At 44.0% G+C, this 12,563-nt stretch overlaps 1 protein-coding gene across 1 annotated transcript; it reads left to right on the top strand.

Annotated features, from left to right (window-relative positions):
- Positions 1–1,043: 1,043 nt before the first annotated feature.
- Positions 1,044–11,621, top strand: KCNV2 (potassium voltage-gated channel modifier subfamily V member 2; the record flags this gene model as incomplete). Its single annotated transcript, XM_080911441.1, has 2 exons — positions 1,044–2,450; positions 11,364–11,621. The coding sequence occupies 2 exons, from the start codon at positions 1,044–1,046 to the stop codon at positions 11,619–11,621; spliced, it is 1,665 nt and encodes a 554-aa protein (XP_080767567.1).
- Positions 11,622–12,563: the final 942 nt, after the last annotated feature.

Here is a 12,563-nt window from a genome sequence, read left to right as displayed (position 1 = left end):
GAATCAAACCACTCTTAGGGATAGGCCCATGCCCAGCAGTAGATGGTCAGCACAAAACTATCTCAGCGGATCTTCAGAGGCTCTTTGTCTCAAAATGTTAAGTCAGGGCTTTCTTTTTTTTACAGGTGCTTTTGTGTGTGTGCATGCCTGTGTGTATGCATGTGCCTGTGTGTGTGTGTGTGTGTGTGTGTGTGTATGTGTGTGTGTGTGTGTGTGTGTATGTGTGAACGCAGAGATTGTGTCTCTGGGTCTATGTGTGTTTCTTGTGGGTTTTTCTTTGGCTCTTTTTCAGTCACTGTGTCATACTCTGATTTGTTTATTTTTATTTTATTATCATTCCTTAGATGCCTGGTTCCCCCTGCCCAGGGAGAGACAGAAAGGGTGTGAATTTGAATGGGGGGTAGGTGGGAAGGAACCAGGAGGAGTGGGGGAGGAAAAACCATAACGAGAATATATTGTATGAAAAAAATATTTTCAATAAAAAGAGAAAAATTCTAGGGAATCTAAACAAAGGGTCCTAAACTAATTAGGCACAAGGTCCGCTCTCTGCCATCACGACTTCCCACGGTGGGATTTCTGAGAACAGGGGCTTCAATCTCAAATTTTAAGAATGAAGACAGGGGCATCATAGTTGATTTTATCTCAGCACACATACCCTAAACGCTTCCCCAGGGCAAGGCTGACCGACATTTTTATTAGCAATAATCTCTGCCTTCTTCTGATTATCTGGAGATTTAAGACCACATAATCACCCTTCACGTCAGAGGTAGGGGGTAGGGTGGGGGAACAGAACTGGCTAAGAGGCCCAAATCCCTCCTAACACTTGCTTCTTCCCTATCAGCAAGATTAGAGCACTCAAGTCCCTCTGCCACCAGTATTCAGATCTGGCAGGCTAGCCTGGACTTTTCCAGGGCAGGAGAAAGAGCAGCTTTGAAGGTAATGCCTGGGGCCCCAGTTTGCTGCTCTCTCTAACAAGGCAGTGAGGGCTCTAGGGGCGCTAGACAGGCAGGAGAGACAGGCAAGGGTTCTGACTCCCTACCGTCATGCTGAAACAGAGCAACGAGAGGAGATGGTCCTTGAGCTACAAGCCCTGGAACACCCCAGAGACTGGGGATGTGCCCAACCCCGGGAGCAACCAACACCGCAGGAGCGTCTGCTCCATGGGAGCCCGCACTGGTTCTCAGGCCAGCATCCTACCACAGTGGACCGAGGGTAACTACAATTACTACATTGAGGAAGATGAGGACTGCGGGGAGGAGGGGGAGGACTGGAAGGATGATCTTGCTGAAGAGAACCAGAAGCCGGAGTGCCTCACAGCCCCACTGGATGGTGACACTGACACTCCAGCCCAGCTGTCTATGCTGAAAGTGAACGTAGGTGGCCACAGCTATCAGCTGGAGTACTGTGAGCTGGCCAACTACCCCAAAACTCGCCTGGGCCGCCTGGCCACCTCCACCAGCCGCAGCCGCCAGCTGGGCCTGTGCGATGACTATGAGGCACAGACGGACGAGTACTTCTTTGACCGTGACCCCGCGGTCTTCCAGCTCGTCTACAACTTCTACACATCGGGGGTGTTGCTGGTGCAAGACGAGCTGTGTCCACGATGCTTCCTGGAGGAGCTGGGCTACTGGGGCGTGAGGCTCAAGTACACGCCACGCTGCTGTCGCATCTGCTTCGAGGAGCGGAGGGACGAACTGAGCGAGCAACTGAAGATCCAAAGGGAGCTGCGTGCGCAGGCGCAGGCCGAGGAGGCCGAGGAACTCTTTCAGGACATGCGCTTCTATGGAGCACTGCGTCGGCGCCTCTGGAACCTCATGGAGAAGCCCTTCTCCTCGGTGGCCGCCAAGGCCATGGGGGTGGCCTCCAATCTCTTCGTGCTCATCTCTGTCGTGGCCCTGGCGCTCAACACGGTGGAGGAGATGCAGCACCAGGCGGAGCAGGGCACAGGTGGTGGGGACCCCAGGCCCATATTGGAGCTCGTGGAGATGCTGTGTGTGGCTTTCTTCACTCTGGAGTTCCTGCTGCGCCTCGCCTCCACCCCCAACCTGCGGCGCTTTGCACGCAGCGCCCTCAACCTGGTGGACCTGGTGGCTATTTTGCCTTTCTACCTGCAGCTGCTGCTAGAGTGCTTCACGATCGAGGACCAAGGGCATCCCAAGGGCTCCCCACGGGAACACGACCTGGAGACCGTAGGCCGTGTTGGCAAAGTGGGCCAAGTGCTGCGCATCATGCGTCTCATGCGCATCTTCCGCATCCTCAAGCTGGCTCGCCACTCCACAGGTTTGCGGGCCTTTGGCTTCACCCTACGCCAGTGCTACCAGCAGGTGGGCTGCCTGATGCTCTTCATCACTATGGGCATCTTTTCCTTCTCTGCAGCGGTATACTCGGTGGAGCACGACGTGCCTGGTACCAACTTCACCAGCATCCTCCATGCCTGGTGGTGGGCCGCGGTGAGTAACATGACACTTGGGTTTCTGCATCCTTTCTTGTAGCACAATACACTCTATGATCCCCACCCGCACCCCAAATTCTTAAGTTATCAGCTTTGTCAAGCTTGTCTCTTTATCTTTCCTGGTCTTGCTAAAAGATAGAGCACCTCTTCACCACATGGTTGACGCCAACAAAACGTGGATGGAACAACATCAAGATTGTAGTTTACTAACTGAAGTTTACATGGCCCTAAATATTTTTCAAATCCAGATTTGATCTTAAAATCCTTGACAGAGAGCTGGTTCGGTCTAGCGTGAAGCTGTAATCCCTGCACTGAGAGAGAGGAGGACCCGCAATTCAAGGCCATCTTTGGCTAGTTAGCCCACGTGTTAGAGGCCAGCTTGGGTTACTAGAGACGCCCACCATCTCAAAAAACCACAAAAAGCAAAATGTGAAGAAAAAAGAGAAAAAATTGACAAGGCAAAATTTAAGAAAAGTGGGAAACGATTCATGTTTTGTGCATTCAGTGAGGCTTGTCAGTGTTCTTTCACCCCTTACTGGACCCTTAGTTTAAAATAAATAAATAGTTTATAAAACTGATTTCATGTAAACATAGCAAACACATGACTGTTGTCACTATTTCTTTTTAAGAGGACTAGAAGTAGCAGCAATCTTTGAAGGATACTATAAATGCCTTACAGAAGAGGGTACGTTTGGGCTGAGCAACGCTGATCCTGAGAACTGACTGCCTCTTGTTCTAGCTCAGTCTAAGATATGTCTGTCCTGCTCTAACTTCCATAACCTTTCCTTGTTCTACCGCTGTGTCTTGCAAGCTTTAGGTCTTTGTCATACCTTACCTAAACTGACTGTGAATATCCGAGTTATTCTTATTGTTGTTTTGAGTACTGAACTCATTAGAGTAACCCATGCAGTGTATGTTAAGTGATGGGGGACTTGGATGTTAAGTATCCCAACATTTAACCATGATTCTGGGTAAGTAATGTGAGATTCCACCCCATCATTCCCTTACCTCATCCCCACGTCTCTAGAAGAGGAAGTTGGACTTGATGTTCCCTGCAGTTCAACAAGTCTGCCTCCCTTTCCAAGCCTAAGCTAAGTTGATCTTTCCTCAATGGCAGGCGATCTTAGGCTCCTCGGAACGGGCTTGTCAACGGCCTCCGCTCTGATCATTCCATCTGATATCCCAAGAGATGAAAGGTCATCTCCATAGCAGATAAACCATGTGACAGATGGAGTTCACGGAGGATGATTTGTCCCCAGCAAATGACATTTACTTTGGAGGTGCTGAAAGTGGGAAAGCAAATAGTAAATCCACAGGCTGATGATATGATATAGAGCTTTAAAGTCGAAGTTTTATTTCTCCAGAGGTCATAAAAGGCTATTGTGAATAGGCAGCAGTATTGTGGGACCTTCAACTAGTTTTAACCCACAGTATTTATGTTATGTTAACATGCTAATAGAAATATTTTTATTAGACCTGTTAATACTGGATTGTTTACCTTTAAAATAGTTCTGATAATCATGCCCACTGGTTACTTAATTTCCTGTGTTGATTAATGAAAACTGAAGCTTTTTTTGGTTAAGGAATTCATTTTATTCAAAATCAATGCTTTTTTTAAAGATAAAATTTATAGCAGAAGTTAAATCACTATTTTCTTTTCTATCTGTGAAATAATTTACCTATTATTGTTTTAACCAATGTGAGGAGTTTGGGGGGTGTAATGTTCGTATCTTTACCAAACACTATTTTTACACACTAAATCTCAATCTGACTTCCCCATTTACCAACCTTACCCCATACCAATGATCTTTATCCATTTTATTCTTGGATTTCTACAATACAAATCATTATGAGGTACACAAGTGACTGATAACTTGTGATTTCTTTCTGGGCAAACGTCAGAGGACAGGAGGAACCATTTCCTTGATTAGTCTAGGCCCATGGCATCCCTCGGAACTGATGCTATGAACTCAGCTCTTCTTGGCACTTTGATTATCTTGCCTGTTGTGTACTTACGCATTATATTATCAGGAGCAAGGAGGACAGAACAGCATGTAATGATATACACCAAGTGTCCTGCTTCTTAAATGTAACTATAAAGTAAGAGGATGCAGATTATTAGGAGCAGTGTTTTAAATGACACACAAAGGTCCATCTTCTTCACTGAGGGTCTGCAGTGTGCCAGATCATACCCTAAATACTAAGTAATGATGCCCAGGGAGGTATCTTTTCATTATGGTGCTGGCACTTCAGTGTAGACAGAAACATAATGTCTGATGTCGGTGAGGGAAAACATATGGAATAGCAGGAGAGAGAGCAGTTGGGATGATAGAGTCCCTTTTTGGTGGTATAGCAGAAATGTCAATTTGGAGATGAGATAACACTGAGATCAAGTTTGAACCATGAGAAAAAAATTCACTTAAATCCATACAACTAGATAGACTGAGACTCTGAAAAGTGGAATTTTGACAGGCATAAATTTAAAACATAAATAAAAATTAAGAAGTGGGATCCTAAAAGTGACTGGCCCACAAGTATTTTATTAATCACATATCAATGTTACAAAACCAATAAACTAAATATAACCCGGAAATACACACACATCTGTTTACTTATAAATGATGTAAGTGGCTGCTGTAGCAATGATGGCTGTACCCATGTCAACACTCAGTGACTTCAGACACCAGCATTCATTTAGCGTGTGAGTATAAAAGTGAGCTCCTTTTAAAAGGACATACTTTTAAGCCTAGCATTCAGAAGGCAAAACCAGGCAGATCTCTGAGAGATCAAAGCAAGCCTGGTCCATGTAGCAAGTTCCAGGCCAGCCAGGACTGCAAAGTGAGATCTTGTCCCCAAATAAAGAAACAAATGCTGACAAGCACCTATTGTAAATAGTTTGAGCTAGAGACTCTTCCATCTGCTGGCGCTCACCCTCATGTCTTACAGTCTGTCTGGGTGAAAGGCAGTATGAAACAGTATGAAGATAAGATGAGGTAACTGGGCTACATGTCCATTCTACTTCTACAGGCCTGTCTTTGAGGCTGTGGCAAAGGTCAGGAGAGAGCACAAACCTAACTACGCACATCACTTCTGCTCATATTTGCTCAACATGTTGGACTGTTGATATCACTATTGCTCAACGCAAAGCAAGTCACATGACCATACACAGGCAATGGTGAGAGCAAGTCAGCCTAGGAGAGGGAAGCTCTGTGAGTTTAATGGAAAATACCTTGATGATGGTACGACATTATAAATTAGGTGCAATAATATAATCATTCTACTGTAGTCATATAATACTGTGCAAATGTATCAAAACCATACACCCACACATCAAAATGTCAAGATGGAATAAAAGAAACATGATAGATACATTCTCTCTCTCTCTCTCTCTCTCTCTCTCTCTCTCTCTCTCTCCTCTCTCCTCTCTCCTCTCTTTCTCTCTTTGACACAGGGTCTCACAATGTAACTCTAGCTGTCCTGGAACACACTAACAGACCAGGATGGCCTTGAAGATCCACCTTCCTCTGTCTCCCAAATGCTAGAATTAAAGGTATGAGCTCCCACCCCTGGATGTGAGATAGTCTCTTACACTACTCCAGAGCTATGTTCTTTATGCCTCATAATGAAACACAGATTCTCCAACCCATTCTATGTATATCCGTCCCTTACCAGAATATATAGAACAACCCCAAGCTGATATGTTTTCAATCTCATCTCTCTTTCTAATGCCAAGAATCTGCCAACCCTCTGTAATTCAACTCCGGGTTTTGAGAGGAATAAGTCACTTCTGTTATTATAAAGAGCTTTTAATTATTGGACAGATCTTATATCTGCAAGACCAAATCTCCATGGAGCCTTGGGTCTGCAATTGCTCATGTAGTTGTATATAAGATGGATCCCTCTCATCTGTCAAATGCTGGTTATTTGTGAGCACTAATGTAATTTTAAAAAAACATATGTAACATATTAGCCTGTAGTAAGTAATTAATAAATAGAACCTACCACATCTAACTAGCTGGTGTGGTATCACATGTACGCAATAGCCTCTGATTTCAGATCTATTTTGTGGGAAATTAATACAAAAGTCATCCTTTCTCTACCAGGGCCTGGGGGAAGGCAAGTTTCTGACTCTGTGGATCAATAGACTATTCTTGGAGCAGTGCCAATCATGTGTGTTGTGGAGAGAGGGTCAAAATTGCCTAAGAGTGAGTAAATGAATCCTTTGGGTCAACAATTGCTCTATGATAAAGCTGTAACCATCAGCTTCCTGAGTGGGATTGTTTTCAAGTAAAAAAGCTAATTGGACCCTCAACAAACCACTTCCTTTGGACTCTTCCAGATCAAGTTAATACTGTAGAAGTCAAAGAGGAAACTATGGGCATAAACTCGTCACTTTGAAAACCCTCCCAGAAGGAAATGTATCTTAATCTGAGGCACCAGATAACTGTTCCCCATAGAGATGGCTTCCACCTTTGTTTTCCCAAGTGATAGTATCATTTCCTTGAAAATAGTTGGTCTTTACAAGATCACTGAAAATTTATTTTAATTGGCTGCTTAGAAGAGATGCATGTGAGGGTTACAGTCAAGAAAATGGGGATCCAAGAGGGAGTATGCTATGAGAGAAAAGGTGCACAGTTATTAGGAGGTAGAAGAGAAAAATTAGTAATGGAAAGAATAACTACTGTCCTTAGAGCAGGAAGAACAAATGGGAGATGGTAATTTTGTCAGACTTGGGCACACAGGGGTGGGGGGCATGAATAGCCATTGCAGATTGATACAGTGGCACCATGAGGCACATGCTGGGAGTATTGGGAGTTCCAAACTATCTGAGCCAGATGATGATGGTGGTGGCAGAGGTGGCGGTGGTGGTGGCAGTAGTGGTAGAGGAAAGCAGAACAGAGATCCTCATATTTCCTTCCAACTTCCCAGTCTCCATGTCCCTGCTCTGAAAAAGAGCCAGTGGGAAGAACTGGGAAATGTAGATCCTAGAGTCCTTGCAGAATTACAGAAAGTGGTGAAGTTCTAGCTTCTTCAGAAAGTCATAAATAAAGCAACAGCTCAAAACCACTTTGGTTTGTTATCTTAGGGGCTCCTTTGAGAGTGGGGGCCCTTTTATGTCTCCAAAGCATGGTCCTCCTCTTTGTCAACATGACTTCACTGGAATGTGATTGAGTATAAAGGGGTGGAGAGCATCAGATAAGCTGGAGATGCATAAGGAATCTTAACTCTCTGCCGTTTTGTTGGTAGATTAATAGACACCAACTTTCACCCATGAATTTTCCCAAGCTCGGGCCAATCTTCTCCTTACCTCACCACCTACAGTCACGATATAACTGTGACACACAGTAATGTCCAAATGAGAGTTACTGTTTAGTGTGAGTCTCATTCTTACTTCATAATGCTTTGAGGAATTGCCCCCAGAGTGGTTACATTCAGTATTTTTGAGGAAGGCAGCTGACAACAAAATTAATTATCAGGATATGTATAGCCACTCATACCCATCTGAGTTGTTTCTTTAGATTATAATCCTTGAGAGGGATATTTATTACATCAGCAGCATGGATAAGTAACTTTTGAAGTACAACATCAACTCTTGAGTATAGTTATGGGAAGAAAAACAGTGAGCTTTTACTGCCTCTACTTCTTTGGGGAAACCAGAAGAGGTACTAATTATTTTCTTAATTACCTTTATTCCCTGCATCATCCTTCCTAGATGCATGAACTACTGGCTGCCAAGGCATTTTATCTATGCCCCATTCTTCATGAGAAAGACAAATGGCTTGTTGAAGGAGAAATTCAAGAGCAATATTCCTGTTTTCAAGGAAACCCTGATCCTTCACTGAACTGTGTTTTGGCAGGTCAGGCTTTGTTGATTAGTGAGCAAGCTGTCAGGGTAAGGTCATACTCTGAGTCTTGAAACTCAAAACTAGGGGACATCTGTGAGTTTTCAGTAGAATGGTCAGCTTCCAGGATCAGACTGTCTAGATAGCCAGTTTCGCTAGATACTTGGATGAATTGCAGACACGCTGGTCACATTTCCAAACTCATCTCCTGCTGATCGAGAACTCTCTTTGTGAGGCCATTAGGGTCAATTTGGGGCCTTCAGTGTTAATACCTATGAAGATGTGACATGTTCTACAGAATCTACAGAAACTTCCCTAAACCAAGATATCCCAAGTCCTACTCCAGGGAAGAGAACAAGATTGTAACCAGAGATAATGGTACACTCCTTTAATCCAAGTAACTTGGGAGGCAGAGGCAGGCTTGTCTCTGTGAGTTCTAAACCTGGTCCATAGAGTGAGTTCCAAAACAGCCAAAGCTACATAGTAAGATCCTGTATCTAAGAAAAAAAAAAAAAAAACAAAAAACAAAAAAACAAAGTTACATATTGAATCAAATTATTCACAAAACAGATAGCAAACAACTCTACATTTCAAACACATTCTTGGGAACAAGATATACATAGTCTCCTAGTCAGAGAGGTTTCTTCTCTGAAACTAGAAACCCAAGATACTCAAAAATTTGCAGGCCTGATTATGCATAACAGATATTTGTTATAATTTAAGACAAATAAGTTTGCTTTTGACTTTTCCTTCCAAGTTCAGCCAAGACACAAAAATAAGAATGATGTAATTATACTATCGTCTCAAAAAGAGAAGAAAAAAAAATGAAGAAATAAAATGAAAAGGTCTTGATAATTTATGAGAAACAAAACTCAAAGAAAGTAATGTTGGGGTGAAGCTCAGCCATTATGAAAATTAATCAAAAGCTCAATAATAATGCCTGTTCTTAATCACTTTCTTTCCTCTACATCCACCTAACCCTGATCCCCAACACTCATATTGTTGGACCCTTGTGTATCTGACTAAACGCAAGGCCCTCTCCTTCCGGTGCTGTATCATATTCTAAAGCTACTCCTTCCTATCACTTGTTCCGGTAACCAAACTCTCTTCAGTGGTCTCTATGATCATCTGACTGACTAGTCATCCTGGGGTCTAAGTAATAGTGAGAGATAGAAACCACAGCTAATCTCATACACCTCAAGAGGAGTATGACTCTGGTTTGGCCAGCAACAGAAGACACATGCAGACACTCGGGCACACGCATAGACATGGCGATGAACCGAGGTGTTCTCAATCCAGAGTGTGGAAAAAGAATATCCTCTACCAAAATCTCCCTCACCCTGCGTTTACCCAAAGTCTGAAGGAGCCTGTGTCTACAGCCTTTGGGTCTAATCGACACAAAAGAGGTCAAGTTTCTGGTCCATAAGTGTTTGTGTTTGCTTCTCTTGAGCTGACAGGATCCCTCAGGTCTCCCTCACAAATGAGCTCCTATGGCCTGTGAGAAAACACACCATGGGTTCCTATTACAATCACGTAAGGTGGGTACTGTTATTATCTCTATTATATGTCAAAAATAGAAACTGAGGCAGAGAGAATTTAGCTGCTTTGCCCAAAACCCACACAATTATGAAGTGGGTTTGGACCAGAGATGTCAGGCATGGTCCTTATTTCTTTAACCCTGTCTAGGCCACCCTGCCTCTGCCATGCTTGCTTGTGTTCTGCAGTGGGAAAAGGGAGTTCTCTTGTCAGAGATGGAGCAGTGAGCCTTGGGACCTGCCCTTCCTTGAAGACATACCTTTCCCTGTCTGGGGGCTGGATGGGTCTGTGGCTCTTTGCCACTGGCTTTGCCCAGCTGTCTCCTGTCTCCATTTCATTCTAAACCATCAGCCACATTTGAAGGGTCGAACTAACCTTTGCATCATCGGCAGCACAAAAAGTACTTAAGAGTCTGAGCCAAAGGAGGCCATCTAAGTATGGCAAGGGAGTGACTTTTGTATAATTACTGCCACCTGTTGGAAGCCCAGGACAAGCATCTCACAAAGCCATGGAGCAGCAAGCAGGCCTGGAGTTTACCCCTGCAAGCGACAGCCCTGCTTCAGATGCTTCTAGTGGATTAATCTAGGGAGCAATGGAAGCACACAAGGCATAGAAATAGTCCCCCAGGGTTTGCTCTCTGGCTGTACTAAGTGGTAACTAGTCCTGCGGGGATCTGCATTTTAAACAGGAAGCTAGTTAATGGAAATAAATTTCTCATTAGTGGGATTTAAAACAGGGTGACAAGAATGAAGAAAGGCATTTTATGAAGGGTAAATGTAGTTTTGTTCTATAAGGTCTTCTGAGGGCCCCTTTGTAAAGCAATGAGTGTGTTTCTCTACATGTGTCAAAGTAAAGGGTCTCCGTTAAAAAGCCAATTGAACTACACAACAGTTCTTGGCAGTATTATAACTATCCCTTTTAAAGATGAGGGGAGTGCAGTCGAGGTAGTCAGCACCCAGGGTAGTATCTACAAAACTGCTTTGTAATTAATTTTGTATTATATCTTCACTAGACCCCTGAGAGATGGTCCCAGTGTCTAGATGTCTGTCTCAAGATCCACCAACTGAGAAGGGTCAGTCTGGACTTGAACACTGATCTGGTTTCTTTGAAATTCTAGCTTTTTCCTCTGACATTGATAATGGAGGTAAATCCAGGGAATCCCCCTGTCCTAACACAGGCCCTGACTGGAAGGGGCGTGGAAAGAAGACAGTTGCTGAACACATTCTATGATGGGAATTCAGCATATGTTACATAAAATGCTTGTTTCTGCAGCTCCTTAATGTTGATCGTATTTCCCTGTGCTGCATATACAAACACTGGTGTACCTCAGTCAGGATTTAAACCAGTCTTTTAGCTCCATAGCTTTTACTGCTTGCATGGCATAGTCCTGGGGGTATCTCTGAAAGCTGCCTCCATGGGCGCTCTTAGCAATTCCCATGTGCACCTACAGGGTGCCTAGGCTCTTTACTGGGGGCTCCTCTTCCTCTTCCTTTTCAGGGCTAACTGGTCCATACTGCTTTCATTCCTTTTAGGTAAGCATCTCCACCGTGGGCTATGGAGACATGTACCCAGAGACCCACTTGGGCAGGCTTTTTGCCTTCCTCTGCATCGCTTTTGGGATTATTCTCAACGGGATGCCCATTTCTATCCTCTACAACAAGTTCTCCGATTACTACAGCAAGCTCAAAGCATACGAGTACACCGCCATCCGTAGGGAACGGGGAAAAGTGAACTTTATGCAGAGAGCCACAAAGAAAATGGCCGAATGTTTATCTGGAAGTAATGCCTAGTCCACCACAAGGCAAGAGAATTAAGACTTCATTAGGACACAAGGCTTGTAGAACCCATGCATTTCAATGCTTCCTTGCTTCTCTTAAAATGATGTCCTCCACCCCCGGGCAGCAGAGGGGTGAATGAAGCCGACACACACAAAGAGCATTCAGTTCAAAAAATTCTAACTCTAAGAATGTTCATTGGGCCCAAACTCAAAATGCCTCACATCACTCTTTAGCTAGATTGTGTTTGTGTATGATGTCAGTAGTGGAAATGGCTCCAAGGAAGCAACATCATAGATTTCTCTCATGGCATCTAGCTTGATGCATATATTTAGACTTGAATTGACTGAAGATGATTTTTTCCTAGTTCAAAGCAGGAGGAGGGGCCCTTAATTTTCCAAAGAATGGACTGTCACAGCAGGAGCTGCACAAGCTTTGGAGTCAGACCAACCTCTCAACTAGAATCCCAGATCTACCAGATGGACGGTTTGTAAGAACTTACTTCAACCCTCTGAGCCTTGGTCTCTTCGGTTGTGGGATGTACAGTCTTAAGGATGGGTGTTGGGACTGAGGATAATGTAAGTGCTCTGTACATGATAGCTGTTCAAAGTGTCTGAGCAGGTGTCGTCCAACACATTTTCAGTGGTTTACAACCAAAGGCATGTCTTCTCTGCAGGTCACATTTGGAGATGTTTTTGATTGTCACTATAGTTAAAAAGGACAGGGCAGGTTCCTAGTATCTAGTAGATTAGAGAGGCATGGGATGCTGCGGATGCCTGCAGGATACAGTAGCATCTACCACGAAAGATTTCTAGATGTCAGTAATGCCAGTGTGGAGGAGCCTCGGTCTAGAATTACTATGGGAACCCAAACTTGGTCCATGAAATTTTTCTATGTGTGAATCCCTTCTTTGAAAGGAGCCCCCACTTCCCTCTTCCCTTAACTCAGACTTGCATT

This window comes from Micromys minutus, assembly GCF_963924665.1.
Source record: "Micromys minutus genome assembly, chromosome: 2".
In the NCBI taxonomy this organism is placed as follows: Eukaryota; Metazoa; Chordata; class Mammalia; order Rodentia; family Muridae; genus Micromys; species Micromys minutus.
This window is presented reverse-complemented; position numbering and strand designations above follow the sequence as displayed.